The 19,043-nt window shown below is 57.0% G+C and overlaps 1 protein-coding gene across 1 annotated transcript; it reads left to right on the top strand.

Moving 5' to 3' along the window:
• The first annotated feature begins 2,979 nt into the window (after nt 1–2,979).
• Nucleotides 2,980–14,301, top strand: LFNG (LFNG O-fucosylpeptide 3-beta-N-acetylglucosaminyltransferase). The gene is made up of 8 exons (XM_061474143.1): nt 2,980–3,477; nt 10,410–10,458; nt 11,307–11,406; nt 11,548–11,701; nt 11,793–11,878; nt 12,113–12,278; nt 12,503–12,588; nt 12,677–14,301. The coding sequence occupies exons 1-8, from the start codon at nt 3,091–3,093 to the stop codon at nt 12,741–12,743; spliced, it is 1,095 nt and encodes a 364-aa protein (XP_061330127.1). The 5' UTR covers nt 2,980–3,090; the 3' UTR covers nt 12,744–14,301.
• The last annotated feature ends 4,742 nt before the right edge of the window (nt 14,302–19,043 follow it).

The following is a 19,043-nucleotide window of genomic DNA, read 5'->3' on the forward strand; positions in this document are numbered from 1 at the left end:
CGCTGCCGTTTCCCTCCCAGTAATTGATGCAAAGTCTCTTTTGTGCTCTCAGAAAATCCCAGAAAGAAAAAGCAAGGGGGTGAGCGGGGGGACGGACCGCGGGTAGGATCCAGCTCCCGTGCTGCCCTCCTCCGATGTGTCCCCTCGCACACCTCGGCCGTGCGTCGGGGCTGGACCCCGTTAAATACCCGCGACAAAGCGGTGGCGGCGAAGTCGGCTCCCGACAGAGCTTTTAACCCCTGTCCGCCCAAGCGCGTAAATCGCTCCTGGCGGACAATGCAGCTCGGCAGCCCGAGCGCGGCGCTTCCCTCGGATGACCTGAACACTACTGCTGGGGATTTATTTATTAACCGTTTCGAGCAGCCCTGAGAACCTGGGAGCTTCTTAGGGGACCACCTATCGAGCGCCGGGGTCAGGCAGCGAGCGGGGACGATGAGGAGGCTTTAAACCAATTTAAACCGACCTAATACCACCGGGAGGCTGAAAGGGAGATAGCCTCAGCCCTGGGTTGGTGTGGGGCTGAATCCAGCCAGTTCCACGGGAAAAACAGTACGGGGTTTGAGTGAGGTTAATTTGCAGTGGGGGTGAGCTCTGCAAAGGGCATATCCCTGAGATATGGGGGATTTGGGCAGTTGGTTCTGGCTTGGACCCATCCATGTGGAGCTGGGCAGAGCAGGGAGCTCACCAGCACCCCGCAGCCACAGCCTGTGACATGTGAGTGGAACGAGTTGTGGGCCGTTGTCCAAAATGGGATCCTTTTTGGAGGAGGAAGCGAGATGTGCATCCTGGTCCAGTCCAGCATCCTTCCTGCACAGCAGTCATGACACCGTTCCTGTCCCCTGGTCCTTGTATTTATGTGCCACCCTAATCTGCCTGGGCCATTCAGGTAGGGGTTAGGCGCCTTGTAGCCAGAAGAGTGGCTGAATTCCAACAAACTGGGCACAGGGCGTTCCTGAGGGCATCCTCCCCCTGCAGTCTCCTGCTCCCGACCCCTTTGGGTACCATCCTGTGCCCACCGAGGGGTAAGCAGTGCAACCACTTACCCCATCACCATTTCCTCACGGGGGACAGTGGCTCACTAGGGGACATCCACGTGGCAGGTGAGGGCTGAGCCAGGAGGCCAGGCGCCTGGAGAGGAAGCCTGTGGGGACATAGCCAGCAGCTGGACAATCCCATGGGAGTCTCGCTCCGGACGGACAATGCCACCAAAAGAATAGCTTCCCTTTGCTGCCGTGCCTCACTGACCCTGGGCAGCTGGGCTGAGCCGAAGAAGGGGGTTACAAGCAGTGACATGGGGCCAGGAGAGCCCTTGCTGGAAAGGGCACAGCAGTTCCACAGACCTCACTGCATCGCTCAGGGCACACAGAGCCTGTATTGTCACTTGTCCTGCGGCGCCAGCCAGGACCCCAACATCTGGCCACGGCGCGTGTCCCCAGCCTGCAGGAGCGGGAGAGCAGCTGGTCGGGGGAAAAGTGCCTTTCCTCCCCTTTTGGCTGCTGGAGAAAGGGGCTCTTTCTTCATTCAGGGTTCTGCTGATCGGGCTTTTCAGCTGCCTCTCAAGCCGCGGTTGCTGTGCCATCAGTTAGAGACAAAGGGCGCCCGAAAAGAAAGCAAATTGAGCCTGGAAGGCTGGGTTTTGCAGCAATAGCGGGAAGTGGGGAGTGTGGGATTCGGTTCCTGTGTTTGTACGGTCTAGCTCCTTTTTTCCCCCCTTTTATTATGGAGGGCTTCTTGGGCAGCACATGTCTCTCCCCAGACACCGTGCAAAGCCAAACCCCACAGCCTCCACAAGCATTTCTAGCCTGGAGCTATGGTTCAAGGGCTGACCAGGGGAATGTATAGCCTAAAAGCAGAAGGCAAATGCTGGGGCTTGCCTGAGGAAGCAGCTTCCCTGCTTCGTCCTGCCTGGTATTATGGTATTGTTTATCCAGTGCCAGAGATGAATGGAGCACGTGACTGCAGGAAAAATGCAAGTTGGACAAGGTCCCTGCCCCAAAAACGCAGCAGCCCCTGATTATGGCATTACATTGCAGCCCAGGCCCAAACCCAAATCTGCCTCCACATAACAGCACACATGCCTGGAGAGAAAACCCCAAGAGCTCCCTCCCTGCAGCGACAGGGAGTAAGAGGGAAAAGAGGCCCGGGGGGGGGGTGTGGCGTCAGTTAAATAGCAGGTTGGTGGCACATCCAGGACCAGATTTCAACCCAGTTTTCCCTTGCACCCACCACTTCTCCCACTGCCTGTCTGGAAGAACAGGGTCTCATTTAACAAGGCGTCGTTTTAATGGTTAGCCATCACTGGGGGGAGGTCTTGTTTGGCATCTAGGTAGCATTTGGTTTTGAATGCCTGTGCACCTTGGGGCTTCTGCATTGCAGGATGGGGTTAGTCAGGTCTGGAGTGCCTCTGGGTCTCCCTGAGCAGGGATGGGAACAGACCTCCCCCCAGCGCCCCATTCCCAGATTTACCCACCAGGCTGGCGCCTGGTGGAAGCAAGAGCAGTGCTGTGGGTTTGAGGATTTCGGTTGTTTTATTCAATTACGCTTGGCCTCAGAACAGGCTGATGGGAAACTGCAACAGTTTGGTCAGGCTGGTCGCTTTTCTGGTAACCTCTTGGACACAGCTGTGAGAAAACCTCGGTGCAGGCTCTGGGAAACGACAGCTCGGGATGAGCTGAAGGGATAACATACACTTTACAACGATGGAGCAGCGAGTGATGCTCCCACCAGGGACCAGAGTACCCCAAACCTGCACCCTCCTTACCGTCAACGGGAGGCAAGGAGGAACGGGCAGCCTGCCTGCACCCTGCCATGGGAAAAGCAGAGGCAGAGGGGGTAGGACTCATGGAGGGCTGGCGGGGAAGATGCGGAGGGACGGAGCGGGTGCGGGCAGGACCGGGCCCCCGCTGCTCACGCCCCGCATGAGGGCGGCCCCTGGGACGTCCCACCCCGGGCGGGGCGGGGACGGTTTAAAAGCGGCGGCTCGGCGGGGGCTGGAAGCGGCGTGGGGCGGAGGAGAGGAGGAGGGCGGAGGAGCGGGGAATACAGCACAGCAAAGCAGAGCCTCAGGCGGCCGCGCGGCGAGAGGAGGCGATGCTGAAGAGCTGCGGGAGGAAGCTGCTCCTGTCCCTCGTGGGCTCCATGTTCACCTGCCTCCTGGTGCTCATGGTGGAGCCGCCGGGGCGGCCGGGGCTGGCCCGCGGGGAGGCCGGCGGGGCGCAGAGGGCACTGCAGAGCCTGGGGGCTGCGGCTTCCCCCGCGGCACAGGGTCCCCCCGCTCTCCGCAGCTTCGCCGACTACTTCGGGCGGCTGAGCCGAGCCCGACGGGAGGTCCCGGCCGCCCCACCGAGCCCCCCGCGGCCGCCGGCCGAGGACATCTCCCCCCGCGATGTCTTCATCGCCGTCAAGACCACCAAGAAGTTTCACAAGGCGCGGCTGGAGCTGCTGCTCGACACATGGATCTCCCGCAACCGCGACATGGTAAGGGCATGGGGACGGGGATAGGATCGGGGACGGTCCCTGCCGCTGGCCGGGATGAAGCGGCGCGGCCGGATTCCAGCCCACGGGGGTCAGCCGCTGCCCCGACCCTTCGCCGTGCGGGGTCCGGCGGTGCTGTGACCGGCAAGTGCCACCTCCTCTTTCCGCTCCACCTGTATCTCCTAGCAGGGGGGTATTGCGAGGCTGTTTGGGCTGTTCTGGAGCTTGCCGTGTGTTCGGGAGGGTGAATGAAGCGTTGCAGGGTGAGTTTGGGATGGGGAAGTGATGGAGAGAGCATGGACGCGGCTTCTCGCACTCAGCAGGCCACCCGTCCCCAAACTCTGCTCCTCCTGAGCGGCTCCCAACGCAGAGCTTGCCCTGATTTGCTTCCCACTGGGGAAACTGAGGCACGGCACAGGGATGCAACCAGGACCACTGATGCTGCAGTCAAGGTCAGGTCCCTGTGGATGCTCTCCTGGGCTGCAGTGAGGTTTAGCAAGGGGCTATGAGGTATCTGCAGCTGGGTTGCTCAAAGGGCACCCAGTTTATCAGCCCAAGGCTGGGAGAGCACTGGGATGTTCTGATGCTCTCGGTCCCCTTGCCAGGAACTGGGCAAGACTGGAGTGCTGGGAGCCCTTGCAGGTCTGCCCTGGCTCATTTGCACCAGGGCAGTTCCTGTTAGTCCCATTCCTGACCCCACTGATATCCTCCCCAGGGCCCTGGCAGTCCCTTACTTTGTGCTTCAAGAACTGAAGCTAAATTCAGAAGGAAAACAAAAAACTGTTTCCTTAGGAAATGTGCTTTGCCATCTGCTATTAAGACTTTTTCTATCCTTAGACAACTTTCCAAGTAAGTTATGCCTGGTCCTAACCTTTCCATCCTACTGTCTTCACGTGTTTCCTCCTGGCCTGGAATCGTGTTTCTTGCTTGCAAACTGTTGGCTTTTTTTTTTCCCTTTGGCAATCTGGAGTGGCTGAAGGAGGAGTTGTGGGGGAGTCAGTGATGGGAATATCAACCTGCCCCTGCCTCCTGCACCCGGCTCTGCTGGACCCTATGGGCTCTTGGCTCCTACAGCTTACCCCAAGCATTATCTTACTATTTTCTTTTTCCCATGTGAATCTTGTCCCTCTTTTTACTCAGGTCTCCTGGGCTTGGCAGTGGCTCTGCTGTCTCTCCCTGGTACAGTTATTTAATGGAAACCTCTTTTATGCTCTGCTGTCACTGCGAGGGGGTGGCGAGTGCTGGTTGAGGGGGAAACGCTCTTTGAGCACCTACAGATGATCCTGGGAATGGCTGCTCTTTCCCCCCCCACCTCCCTCCGGCTTTCTTTTAGGGCTTTTTTTGTTGTTGTGCTCCGTTTGTCCGTTCGGATTCCCAGAGACCCGAGGCTCGGCTCTCACGCTGTCCCCCTGGGCAAGCTAACAAAGCCCCTTTTCTCCTGGCGCAGAGAAAAGGCTTCGCAGCCTCTTGTGTGGCACTTTCCATGGGAACGGGGGAGCCGGAGCCGGCCGTGTCCAGGTCAGGTTGCCTAGAGATGAGGGCCATGAAGCCAGGGGGGCCGCAGCCCGGCGAGGTGCCCGCCTGACAAGCCAAGCTGCTGAGTGACGGCTCTTGTACAGCACTTGAGGACAAGGAGCTGCCGAGAGAGATGGAGGTGGCAAAAGCCCCTGTGGAGCAAAGCGAGGGCTGGGAGGACACATGGGTTCATCCCTCTGCCTCCATGCTGCTGTTAGTGATCAGCTCCGGTCTTCCCATGCAAGCTGCTGTCTCTTTGGGGCACCCTGGGCTCCTCCGAACTTTGCATTAAGTTGGGTTTTCTTTGGCCTGCGGAGTGCAGGATTGGTGCCATGGGGCTCCTCTCCCTTACTTCCCTGTTCTGAGGAGACTGTGTAGTTCCTGTATCCCCTCCTCGCCTGGCCCCATGGTTTCTGCTTTAGGAGGGTGGTTTGGTGATGGCGAGTTGCTGCCTCTGCTTAACGTCTCTCTTGGTCTTAGTCAGGCCTACGGCTGCTCATCCTGTCCCTGTCTCACTCCTGTGTCTCTAATGGTGCTTGGGTACCTGTGCTGCCTCACCAACATAGGGTAGTTGATTCTATGATTCTGTGCCTGATGCCAGGTCTCTCTTTCCCCTGATCCTCCTCTTGCACCAAACCCCAACCTCTCCCTTGGCTCTTCATTAGCCAGGCTGCTCTCTGGGCAGGAGGGATGCAGGCACTGTGAGAAGGGGTTAAACCCAGCAGGTAACTCAAGGCTGGAGCCTGGCAGATAGGGGGAATAGCTATTGTGTCCTTCCTTGGCTGCTCTTTGTTCTGCCCACAATAGTCCCTGTTTCCTGCCCTCTGGCCCCTCCAAGACACTGCAAAGGGCACCCTCTTCTCCTTCCTGCTTTTCTCTTCACAGGGAGGGCAGATCCTTATTCCTTTCTAAATCTGCTCCTCAGCTTGCACAACCCAGGCTGGACAAGCTGCTCTTTGGAGGAGAGTTATGCTCTCTGCTTTGGGGTGAGTTTCCAGCTGTATCCTTAAGGATGCTGGAGTGCAGTCTGGGGGAACTTTGCACTGGAAAGAAAAGGGAAGGGGGGGGGGGGAGGGAAGTGGCCGTTAGGCAGAAATCCTGGACAGGAGCAAGTCCAAACCCACTGCTTTCCTGCTGAGTCGAGTGATTTGCAGTGGCAGAGTTGCACAAGAAGCATCCCCTGCCCCTGGGGCATCCCGAAGGCGGATGGGTGGCTCGGCACACGCCGCGATACCATACCCGTGAGGGCCCTGGGCTGGGCTCCCATCCCGCCAGCGTGGGATCTGCTGGCTTCCTCCGCTCGGCGTGGTAATTGCAGGCTTTGAAAAATTCCTGCTCTCGGGGCAGAGGGAACGGGTTTGCCTTCCGGAGAGCACGCTGCTCCGCTGGCAGCGCCCACGGCCCCCTAGCACCTTGGCCAGGGTCCCCATCCTTGCGGTGGCCATGGTGCCAGCATGAGTGTCCCGCTTGGGTTGGGACCTGGGGGCTGCTCATCCCAGCCCAGCTCTGTGGTGCAGCCCGCTCTCCTGGGGCCTGCTAAGCAATGAGAGTCCCTCCTTGATGTCCCCTCTTGGGCAGCCTGTGTGGTTTTTTGGGGGTGGAGGGGCCCCTTAATCGCCTACCCCAAGTGATGCTGCTGTCCTTGTCCGTAAAAGCCCTGGAGCCGGTGAGGAGCGCATGGAGGGAGGGTGTGGGACCCTCACTGCACAATGAGCTCATTGTTTGAGAGGAGGTTATTAAAAATTATAGCATTTAAAATTACAGAGGAGGATTCTTCCCCTTGCCCAAGGCAGCGGGGGGGAGGAAGGGCCCTGCGGCCTTGCAAGCCCCTTTCCTGCCTCTGCAGGTCCCAGCTCTGGGATTCCTGTGCCAGCAAAGACCCCGTTCCCCAGTGCTGGGGAAAGCCATCACTGTGGAGTGAGGACGCTGCTATCACAGGGATGCTGCTATTGCACTGCTCCCAGTGGGCTGAAGCAGGGTGGGGATTTTCCCTCCTTAATCCTGCAGGCCAAAGGGAAAACATCTGCTGTGGGGGACACAAAGCCAGGCAAGGACCTGCTCCTGCAGCCCTTTTGCCTACCCTGGAGCCCATTGCCCAGCTGGAGGCTGATCTCTTGTCCCCAGAACCTCTCTGCTGTCTCCTGCATCCCACTGAGGTGGCAGCTTCCCCTTTGGGGATAGGGAAGGGGTTGCGTAGGTGGGTGCTGCGGTGCTCCATCCTCTCCCATCGTGGGGAAGTGAGACATGGCACAGGGACAGGATCTGTGCACCGCAGGGTCACGGGGGTGCCTGCCTGGCTGTGGTTCCCCTTTTTGACGGGTGTGCTGCTGTGGGTGGTGGGGACATGAAGCAGGCATGGGGTCTGCTGAGTGCATCACCCCATCTGGACCACTCATCCAGGCAGTGCAGGGGGGAGCAGGGTGACCCTGGGGTGGTCCTAGGTGCTGGGATGCCTTGTGCAGCAGCCAGCCATGTGCGCCCCATGAGCTCGGTTGGTGCAGGGGGAAATGAGTCACTGTGAAAGGAGAAATGATGGGGAGGGCAACAAAGACAAGAAGAAATGGGCCCTCCCCAAGGGTGAGGAGGAGGTGAGGGGCTGCTGGCGGCTGCCTGGCTCCTTGTAGGCAACTTGGGAAGGGGGGGGGGGGGTTGACCCCATTCCGGCCATAGGGATCCCTGGTGCCTCTCGGTCCCTGTACATGGAGGCTGAGTATTGTACAGGGCTGTATGGAGTGGTGGCAGCTATTGTTTGGGAGGGATTTGGCATCCTGTGTTTCTTGAAGCTGCAGTTTTGAGAACAATGAGGTTTCCTGCAGGGCTGGGGGGGGCAGCGGGCTCTTCCTCTCCTGCACCCTGCAGGAAAAGTTACTGTGGGGGGGCCCAAGAGGTTCCTCGTGCCATGGTTGGCATGGGAGCCAAATGGGAGAGAGGTGGGTATAAGAACTTTGGGTGCTTGGGGGGCTGGTCCATCTGGAGATGGTGGCTTGGTAGGTGGCAGCTCAGGGATGCTGCCTGCGGTATCTCCGTCCCATTTGTGCCACCATAAACTGGGCACTGTGCTGATGCCCAGCACCACAAACTGGGGATTCCAAAGGCTGATCCGTGGTATTTCATTGTCTCACAAACATGGTGCTTTCTTGTCCCACTCATCTCCTATCCTGACCCCTCTCATGCTCAGCTGGCACCTCTGCTCCTTTCCCCTGCAGCCCTGGGCGAGCGGGTTGTGCAGGAAAGGTGCAGCTCCCCTCTAAGAGATACACCCAAATGAATTGAAAAGTAAAGGCTTTAGTTCTTTAAGTTTTACTTAAATATTATGGCAAGGATGAGAGGGAGATGAACCTGTGGGGTGACCTGCAGGGCTCCGTGCCCCTATCCTGGTCCCCAAGGTGCCACCAGGTCCACCTGCAGTAGCAAAGTGATGGAAGTGTATACGCGGAGAGGCCGGGGGGAAGATGCCTCATTCGGATGGAGCTTTGGTGCGGGCCAGTAACAAACAATTGTCCCCGTGCTCTATTTATAGCGGCTGAGCCGGAGGATTACTTGTGGGGTTATTTTTGGAGCAGCTGAAGGCAGTTGCTGGACGGCATTTCTGAGCTAATCAAGCAAACATCTTCTGTCTCGCCTGTGCCGAGGTTGCGTGTCCTCTGCATCCGCCATCACCCCCCCCCTGCGCTGCTGGGGCTTAAGGGGTGCTTGGGCACCATGTGTCGGGGTGGATGAGAAAGGGCTTGTGATGGGGTTGTCTTGGGCATCCTTGGATGGTCTCCTGTGGTTCCGGTTCAGGTCACAGCCCCAGCAGCTGGCTGTCCCCTCCCTGAGCACGTGGGGAAATGGGGACCAGCAGCAAGATGCGCTGGTTGGGGAGAAATCCTCATTCTCCACGCACAGCACTGATGTCAGCCCAGCAATGATGTGTCCCTGGGGCTGCAATGACCACAGGCAGCCTTGGCCCTGTGCTAATGGGCTAAGGCCCCATCCATACCCAAGCTGTTCCCTCCTCATCAGCAGGTCCCCCATCCCCTAATCAGTTGCTCAAGGCCTTCCTGACCCCGTAAGGACCCTGTCCCTCCCCAGATGCTAGGCTGCAGAGCACTTGTGAGAACTTGCCTTCCCACCTCCTCCAGCCTTTTTCTTTCTTGTTCTTTTCTCTTTACCAAGCCCCAAAGGTCACTTGTAGCCCCATCCCCAGGAGCACATCCTCCTCCCCTCCCATTCAGCCTTCCTGCAGATCTGGGCTCTCCCCACCAGCCTCCCCTCGGGCCCTGAGCAAACACTCTGGGTTAACCAGTGCAGCTGTATGCTAATGACCACCACTGCCCGCTTAACTCTCCTCCACTGAGTAAAGTCACCCTCCTATTGTACCCACCTCCTCAAACACACCACAAAACCCCAGCCAGCGCCGTCACAGGGCCGGCCTGCACCCAATTTCCAGCTCACTTGTAATTCATCATCCCCAGTGCTCAGGCTCCATCATCCCCACTCTGCTGCCTCCTGCCTTCCCCCCCCATCCCTTTTGTCTTTATTCCTTTGCCCTTTTGTGCACGTCTGGTTTTTAATAGCGCTTGGCAGCTGGTTGTGGTTTCTCTCCTCCAGCTTTGTTTGCTGCCCACTGATTGATGGCGGTGCCTTTCCCACCCCCTGCTCTCTCCTCCTGCTTCCCCAAATCCCAGATCCCCCCTCCCCAGTCCTCCTTCCCGGACAGCATATGCCGGGGCTTAGCTGTGTAAATAGGGGAGTGCAGCTGGGGTGCCTGGGGAAGAGGTTGGGTGCTGCTTGGCTTGGTGCTCGGGTGGGCCGTGAGCGACCATCACCTCCTTGGGGCTGGTAAGAGGCACCCAGCTCAGGACAGGGAGCAGAGAGGATCCATAGGGGTATTGTGCAAGTGTCCCGGCACAGCACGTGCTGTTGACACAGGTGGGGATGCGGTTGGCAGCCGGTGCCGTGGGCAAACACACCTGCCTGGGTTGGGAATGCTGAGGGGCGGCTGCTCCGGCATCCCCGGCCGCACGTGCCGGATAAAGTCTGAAGTCTCTGCTTAGATCAAGCCGTGCTCTGTGCCCAATCCCTGCTCCTCACCATGCACTCACCTCAGGCTGGAATGGTCCTTATGTCAGCCCAAATCTCCATGCCCGCTGCTTCTGCCCTGGGGGAAAGGTGACAGAATGGGGATGCTTAGTGCAGGTGCTGGGATTTGTACCCCAGTGAGTGCCAGCTTAGCACCTTTCTTGGTCTGAAGCCAAGTGTGTTGTGGGGATGTCCAGCTCTCTGGTGCTGCTTTGGGTTTTGGCGAGGGGGAAGAAGTCATCGCCAGCATTCCGGAGGGATTGATCCCTGGTGTTGCACAGAGGTGCTGTTATCGCTTCCAGAGCCACGTGGCCTCAGCCCCTTGGTCCTCAGAGGTGCCTTGTCTTCTCTTTCAGACCTTCATCTTCACGGATGGGGAGGATGAGGAGCTGAAGAAGCAAGCACGTGAGTCTGTGGCTCTTGTCCTTTTGTGTGCGTGACCTGGGCAGGTGCCCTGAGGAGCCCTAGCCTGGGGAGCAAGGCTGGCATGGAATTTGACCTAGGCACTGAAAAGAATGGTCAAAATGCCACTGATTAGACAGGAATCTCAGCCTGGGCTGAGAAAGGGGCAACTTGTTTCACTGATCATGCCTAAAGAGCACCCTCTGCCCAGGAGTTTCACATGGATACAGGTTTCCTTCCCAGTCAGCCTATCTTTTGCATGATGCTGCTCAGAAGCATGATTCTATTCTATGCCTTCTGGGTTGCCTTTGCATCAGTTTGTCTCTGGGGTGAGCTGGGATTGATGGGCAATGCAGGCAGGGTTCTATGGGAGCGTTTTCCTGGCAGCCCTTCCCTGGGGCAAGTGTCATCATAGTCTGTTCTCCCCTTGCAAATGACTCCTTTTCACTCTGGGAAGTAGCTGGGTAAGCAAAATAGGGCAGGATTTTAGCTACCATGTCCTGAAGGATCATGGATACGCTCTCATTCCCAGGGTGGCTGGTATATGGCACTGGGATGTGCAAGGTGATGCAGGTTGCATCGTGCGTAGCTCAACCCCAGTGCACCTACTGCATCCTTATCCCTTGCTCATCCTTTCATTATCTCACATGGACCCAAAAGCCATGCCCCAAAACCTCATTCTTTGCCCAGAATGATGCGGTACAGAGGCCACTGAGCACCAGAGACATCCATGGGGTTTCCATCCCTTGGCACGCCTGGGATGTGTATGGTGAAACATCACGTTTTGAGCATACGGGGATGTGCAGGATGCCCGACGCCGGGTGTTGACCCTGCTCCATCTCTTCCTATAGGAAATGTCATCAACACCAACTGCTCTGCTGCCCACAGCCGCCAGGCCCTGTCCTGCAAGATGGCTGTGGAGTACGACAAGTTCATTGAGTCCGGCAGAAAGTAAGTAGTGCCTGCGATTGCCATGGGGCACAGCGTGGCTGCAAGGGGGAGGATGGTCCAAGCAGAGGCTATTCCCATTTTGGGGCTGTATCTCAGCATGGGGAGCTGCCCCAGCCCGCTGTGACATTGCTGCCACCGCAGGTGGTTCTGCCACGTGGATGATGACAACTACGTGAACGTGCGGATGCTGGTGAAGCTGCTCTCCAGTTACCCACACACACAGGACATCTACATCGGGAAGCCCAGCCTGGACCGGCCCATCCAGGCTACGGAGAGGATCAGTGAGAACAAGATGGTGAGGCGGGGGCAAGAGGTTGGGGCTGGCTCAGTCTGGGCTGGGGTTTGCAGGAGGAGGTCTCACTGCTGTTGCTTGCCCTCTCTCGCAGCACCCTGTGCATTTCTGGTTTGCCACGGGCGGAGCGGGGTTTTGTATCAGCCGGGGGCTGGCACTGAAGATGAGCCCATGGGCCAGGTAAGAGCCTTGGTGTTGCTCTCCCATGGGGACTTGTCATGGTCCTTGCAGGGCTCAGAGCATCCTTGGGGATGGACGCTGGCCTGTATCCCAGGGGGTGTCTGCAGGGGGCTTGGAAACAAGCTGGGAAAGACTTCGGATCCTCTTCTAATTAGAGCTGGGTACCCACTGGCCAAGCCCAGACCTCAGCCCCTGGGCTTTGCTCCTCTGCAGCCCCTTTCTGTCTCCCTGCAGCGGCGGCCACTTCATGAGCACAGCGGAGAAGATCCGCCTGCCCGACGACTGCACCATCGGCTACATCATCGAGTCTGTGCTGGGGGTGAAGCTCATCCGGAGCAACCTCTTCCACTCCCACCTGGAGAACCTGCACCAGGTGCCCAAGACGGAGATCCACAAACAGGTATCCTATGTGGTCACCTGAAATTGGGGCATCACGGCTAAGATACCCATTGGTACGCAACCAGAGCATCAGCAGAAGGGGGAAAACCCCACCAGCCCATCCCTGTGGGGTTGTGCAGAGTGTGGCTTGGAGAAATGGGGTGAACTTTGCAGCCTCCCCCTGTACCTCTGCTTGATCCTCAGGGCCACATCGGCTTCTTGACCCCCCTGTTCTTCCCTCCCCAGGTGACCCTAAGCTACGGCATGTTCGAGAACAAGCGCAACTCCATCCACATGAAGGGAGCCTTCTCCGTCGAGGAGGACCCATCCAGGTGAGATGAGGGGACCCTGTCCCCGCCAAGCCAGGGGGCCGCGGGGCCACCACCTCCCTGTGCTCAGCACCATTCCTCTCCTCCTCAGGTTCCGCTCCGTGCACTGCCTGCTGTACCCCGACACGCCGTGGTGCCCCGCCAACATGGTTTACTAGGAGAGGCGCGTGTCCCCTCCAACCTCGTCCCCGATTTCCCCGGTATCCGACGGGCGTGCGGGACCTGCGTGCGGGTGTTTCGGTCCGGCCTCGCTGCGACGTGCAAGGATGGACGGACGGACGGACGTCGTTGCTGTGGTATTGCACAGTGTGTGTGTACTGAAGGCTGCTGTGCGGCCCCTTGTTCCCTGCCCTGCCTGCCCGGCTGCCCGTGCCCACTGCCTGCTCCGGCCAGGGGGACGGGACCTGAGCACTTAACCACTGGGCATCCCCATGGCACTGGTGGGCCCCACGCCATGCGTGGGGAGCAACCGCAGTGCGGGGCTCTGCCTCCCCGGGCTTGCTTCTTCTTTTGTTGGTTTTCCTTTCAAATGTTAAGTGTTTTTGGTGTGTGCCTCCCCTCCGTGTCCTTCCCTGTTCCCATAACCCCTCATCCACCCCATCCCATCTCCTGAATCTCAGCAGCGAAGCTCCGGCTCCTTATCCAGATGAAAGGTCACCGGTGAGGTTTGCTCCCTGGCTCAACAGGCAGGGGAAGCATCCTGGCCATGGCAAATGATGCCTCAGGGTGCCACAAAGGTGCTGGGTGCTCAATGGCTGCACTGGAGGGAGACAGTGGGGTGGGCTGCCAGCTCATGTTGGTGTTAGCTCTGTTTCCTGGAGCTCCCCTAGGTCTGGCTGCAATGGTACCAGCAGCATCGATCCATGCGCTGTTAATAGAGACTAATGTAAAGACTTTCTATACATACAGTGGGGGAAAAGGGCTTTTCCGGAGTCACTGGAGCAACGTGGGCACTGTCTGTATTGGGTCTCCCTTCAGTGCCACCTTGGGCAGCCCTGCACCTTTGTACTTTGGGGTCAAGCCAGGGGTTCTATGGGGGTGTGTGTCCCCACCATGGGCCCGGAGCATCCTCCAGCCCTGGCTTGGTGACCGGAGCACCTGGGATGCACCTTGCCATGGGTCAGGAGCGTTTCCCAGCTTGGCCATTGATCTCTTCCTACTGGGGAGGGATTTAGGCAGGGAGGGAGAGGGATCCCACCAGCCCTGTGCCCCTAGGTTATAAGTGGGCTGAGCCAGAGCTGAACATTTCCAACACAAAGCTGAGTGAAAATAGCCCATAATGGGTGCGTTGTAAATATGTTATTGAGCCAGTATTTTTTCACTGTGCCTTTTTTAAAGGGGTAAAAATAATAAAAAAATAACAAAAACAAAAACAAAAAACACCAAACCAACACATGGAGAAATATGTAGATTTTAAAATGCTTTTTATACATTTTCTGTGGATCAGAAAAAGAAAAATCCCCAACCTTTGATAATCTGTTTAAGAAAGTAAAAGAAATAATTGCCATGTCTTTGTAACTGTCACTTACCTTAATTTATATGTTCCAGTATCTGGAGCATCACTCTGTGCTTTTTGTAACTAGGATGTGTTTCAAGCAATAGATGTGGGATGGGGAACCAGCATGGACAGTGTGTTCTCAGGGACTTGAACCCGATCGCTGCCACGGGGTTCCCGTGGGAGCGGTCACCAATAAAGTGGCTTTTTTGCTGACCACAGTCACCTGGTCCTGGCCCCTGGTGTCTCTTTATGGATGAGCTGTGCTGAGCACCCCTTGTTCCCCCGCGGATGTTATCGCCTCTAATGAAGCTCTCAGGGATGCACCGAGGAGGGGTTGCGCCCACATCCTTCTCTTTTTCCCACGGGTACCGGCATCCACCGGCCATTTGCATCCCAGGGTGTGAGGGTCCTCTCCTCATTCCCCACCCCAAAAGGCTCGGGCAGGCCTCAGGGATGGATTTTCCCAGGCTCCGTGATGGGAGCGGAGGTGACAGGGGCGAGGTGAGAGCCGGTTGTTAGCAGGGTGCTGTTAACAGCCGGGAGGCAGGCGTCTGCGTGGGAAGGTTGGGGGCTGCGGGAGCCGAGCTCCTTCCCTGCCAGCCCTCCCTTCTCCACCACCATCATTGCAGCCAACACTCACCTGCCAGCAACAAGCCCCGGCTCTCGTGGGCTGTGGCAACAGCATAAGATCTGCCCCCGTACCCCAAACCCAGCCCTGTTTGTGCATTGCTCGTACCGGCTTTTATCTGCACCATCCTCTCCTTCCCCCGCCTTCCTCCTCTGGGTTTTTTTCTTTTCAAGGCACAATTTCTTACCTCACAGTTTCACTTGAATCTCTTGGGTTATCAGGGGTTGGCCTTGCTAAAAATACAGCCTTAGCAGGAAGTCAGCATGTGCTAAAGCAACAACTCCTCCTTCCAATGCCCGTGTGCTCTTCAGACAGCCCCAACACCCACAGTCCCCCAACAGTCTGCAGCCCTTGAGGTGCTGTGGGATGGGGGGCTCTGGCTTCTGCCCCCAAAGCAATCCCCCACTGGTACCCACAGAGCTCTATGGAGAAATGGGACATGGAGAACAGAGCTGCCTTCCCCTACCAAATGGTGACTGGGGCTGCATGGTGGGTGCAGGATTTGGGGCGCCCATCCCTGCAGCGCGGGGTCAGTTCAGGGGAGCTGTGTAGGGCACAGGAAGCTCTGCCACCCACCCCTGTAGTTTCCTATTGCTCAAGGCTGTGGTTTCAGCAGTGTGGGTGCTTCCCAGCAGCGGCACTGTCACCCTTTCCACAGGCTGGTCCCCAAAGTGGGATGGGGTGATGCAGCCAGGACAGGGCAGCACCCATCTCACACAGGCAGGGCTGGGTGCGGGCTGCCTGTTTACTGCAATACAGCCCAAATCCTGGGTTAAGTGCCCAGGGAGGCACTGAGGAACCAAGGGTTGGGATATGGGCTGGCTGGGATGCTGCTGCAGGGATGCTTTAACGCTTGGCAGGGGTGAAGGCTGGGAGGGTGCTTAATAAATCAAGTTAAATAATGAATTTAAATAGATAAAATGTAATATAATATAGTGTAATATAATAAATATAATATAATACAATATAAAGAAAATCAAATATAAAATAAAATAAAATAAAATAAAATAAAAAAATTGGATGCAATAAAACTGACCCCACCGAGCTCTCAGGAGCAGGCAGCACAGCAGTTTCCCCCCCCCCCCGCTCCAGTTTGTCCCACCCCATTCTCCCAGCCTCTCCCCCTGCTCCCTCCTCCCCGTGGGCTGAAAAGTCAATAAATAGAGGCATTAATAACCAAAAGGAAAACAAAAGCCAAGCCTGCTCCCGCCAGGCCAGCCTGCTTTCATCTGCACCCCGGCACTGCTCTGCCACGTCCTGTTTACTCTCCAGGCAGCCGATAAGGCAGTTGTACCTTCTGGAGGGAGCTGGTGCGCAGCACTGGGGTGAGGACACTGCTGTTAGTTAGGGACCACTGCTATTGACACCATTGTGCCCGTGGGATGCTCCAGGCCAAAGGCTTTCCCGGTCCCTGGTGGTTGCAGCACTGAAAGAGCAAGACGCTCTTTTAGTGTTTTTTGTTTTGCTTCCTCCACCTCCTTATTTTTGGTTTTAATTGGTATTTGGGTCACCATTACCCTGGGTTTGTGTGAATCATGTTCCCAGCCTCGCAGCTTCAGGACATGGGGAACATCCCACTGGGGAGCTTGCGTGTGGTGATGGGACGGACACCCAACCTGGCACGGACAGTGGTGAGAAATAGCTGAGACTTGGGATGGGAGAGGGGGTGTCGGGAGCTGACACAACTTGTGTGAATCGGCTCCAAGAGCCACTTCCAGCTGCTCTGGCCCAGCACACTGGAATAGTTGTGGGAAAGGAACATGAAAGCGGGCGGATTGCTGGGTCTGAGCAATGCGCACACAGCTCCAGCTGCAGCTTTGGGACTTGACTGACTCAGATGCTGGGTCCTTGTGAGGGCATGAGCTACACCCCTAAACCTCAGTGAATCTGAAGGCCGCTAAAGCCCCCATTAGCATCATCTCTCTTGGAGCAAGAGGGTGCAGAGCCCTGCAGCACAGAGTGATGGAGCAACGCTGGGGTGCACAAGGCAGCCCCCAGAAGCAGCCCCCAGCCATCACCTACATCCCCTGTAATTCTTTTCTCCTTTCTATTGTTTCCCACACCTGCATCATCTGCAGGTGGTTAAAAGAAACACGACCCCAAAGCCCTCCAGAGTTTATTTTTCTCTTCCTGACTTTTAAGACCGGCTTTGAATCTGTCAAAACCAATTCCCCCCTCCCCAGAGCTGCTTCTGGTCTGCCCCAGCCTCCCAGCTCCAGTAGCCATTTGGCAAGCCAAGAATGGGAGGAGGAGATGAACTGAGCATCTTAAAAGCAGCTGGAAACGCTTCCCACGACACTGCCAGATGAGACCTGAAGCTGTGGCATCACTGAACAGCCCCATTCCCAGGGCCTCCTTTCTCCTCCTCCATAGGTGTGTCCCCCTCCATCCCTCCCAAACCAGGAGGGCTTCTCCATGGCCATGGTGCTGGGTTTGTGCCTGTCCCTGCTGAGGCAGGGGACTGAGATTAACAGTAAGGGCACACAGCAATGTGTGCTCATTGGTCAGCATCAAATGATGCTCCAGCCGTGTCCACATCAGCCCAGCGAGCCCTCACTTATTTAGGTGGGCTGTTGAGTTAGAAGCCCCTTGAGGAGCAGGGGTTCACACTGGCTCCCTGCCCAAGCATCCCATCCACTGGCCCCAGAGCAGCCGCATTTGGAGCAGATCCTGAGTGACCGAGTGATTTATGGGGTGCAAGCGCCAGGTCCCACGGTGATCGGTGGTGGGAAGAGGAAGCGGGTGGGAGAAGGGCTCCGGCACCAGCATCTGCAACACCTCGTGGTGAGAATGGAGCTGTGCTTCCTCCCACTCCCCCTCATGGACCAGGGAGGGCTTAAAAAGTCCCTGAGCAGCGATTTTTGCTGAGGTCCTGGTGAGAAACACCTCCTGCCCCAGGAAAAGACGTTTTTGCCTGCACAGTCAAGGCACAGCCCTGCCTGCAGCAATAGAGACATCATCCACGGCAGGAAAAGCCCTTCAGCTCCTGCCAACATCCATCCCCTCTCCACCATGCAATGGCACAAGGGCACAGCAGTGTGACCAAGGTGGCCCAGGCCAGGCTGCAGCCATAGGGTGTGGAGGAGCTCTCCCCTCATCTCTCCTGTGTCTGCCTCCACTTGCAAGCCCTTCCCACTGCCAATAGCAGGACTTCAGCATCCCCATGTGGTCAGAGAGATCGGTGTCTCCCTGTTCAGGCATCCTTCCGAGCCGACACGGTTCTCTGTCCTGGCCTCCCTCGCAGTGCAAGGAAAGGCTATGACCGCCTGAATGCAGATGTGGTCCAGCAGAGTGGGATGGGGAGATGGTGTCATTCCTTCCCAAGAAGAGACAAGGATGCTTCAGGAGGGGTTAGAGAAGATGAGATGCAGTGTCAGCTGCCTTCCCGGACACATGGCAAGTCAAAGTCCCAATAGGACCCTCCTGAAGGAGAACCATGAACCCAGTTCTCAGTGGAAGAAGCTGCGCAGACCCAGGCTTCAGCATCATTACCGGATGCTGCATGCAGAGCGCTGCATTCAGCAGGAAGCATGACCTGTAGCATGGGCCATTCCCCACCCCAAGAGGTGACAGGAGCTGGGGACATGTAGTCAATAACTGCATCCCAGCTCTGCTTGCTGCTTTGCAGGCTGCCAACCCACCGGCAGCTCCCGGAGCCAGCGCTCCCGTTGGCACAGCTCAGCACACCGCAGGAACAATTATGTTTGAAAGCACCTCCCCGGGGCATCCCTCCCTGCCTTATCTTTGAGGGCAGAGATCTAAGGGACCACTACTGAAGGCTGATCAGAAGCAAAGGTTTATTCAAACACATACTTCACCCTCCCTTCTGTTTCATCCCTGCTCTGCATAGCCCTGCCCTGCTCGTGCCAGCACAGGAGCAGAGCAATGAGACAAGCAAAGCCTGTGGCTGCTGGGGACAGAAGGCTTGAAAGCACTGGGAAACGTCACCAGGGAAGCGGCCTTTGCATGTTCCCATCCCCACCGTGGGAGTCCATAAACCTGGTAAAATATTTACATGCTGACTGTGATGGGGGCTTTGTTTTCCTTCACGCCATCAGATTCCCTTGTCTGCTCGAGGCTCTTTGCATCAGAGAGCGTGTTTAATCATCCCGGAGCAGGGATGGAGAGGGAGAACGTGGGCTCCTCCTTTGGGGGGAAAAAAAAGAGGGAAGGAAAATCTGTCAATCATTACTGAAGGGAGGAAAACCGGTGTCTGTGGAGACGGTGGTGTCCCTGCCCATGGCAGGGGGGTTGCAACCTTAAGGTCCTTTCCAACCCAAGCCATTCAATGACTCTATGATTCATGAGTGTGAAAGGCAGAGCAGGAAGCCC

Source organism: Pezoporus flaviventris, unplaced genomic scaffold, assembly GCF_033815535.1.
Source record: "Pezoporus flaviventris isolate CSIRO_AGI_PZ_B2104156 unplaced genomic scaffold, CSIRO_AGI_Pfla_v1 ptg000078l, whole genome shotgun sequence".
Lineage (NCBI taxonomy): Eukaryota > Metazoa > Chordata > Aves > Psittaciformes > Psittacidae > Pezoporus > Pezoporus flaviventris.

Coding starts and splice junctions, on each gene's coding strand:
- LFNG (XM_061474143.1), top strand. CDS start 3,091: ATGCTGAAGAGCTGCGGGAGGAAGCTGCTCCTGTCCCTCGTGGGCTCC. Junction 11,407..11,547: donor TTCATTGAGTCCGGCAGAAA/GTAAGTAGTGCC, acceptor CTGCCACCGCAG/GTGGTTCTGCCACGTGGATG. Junction 12,589..12,676: donor GTCGAGGAGGACCCATCCAG/GTGAGATGAGGG, acceptor TCTCCTCCTCAG/GTTCCGCTCCGTGCACTGCC.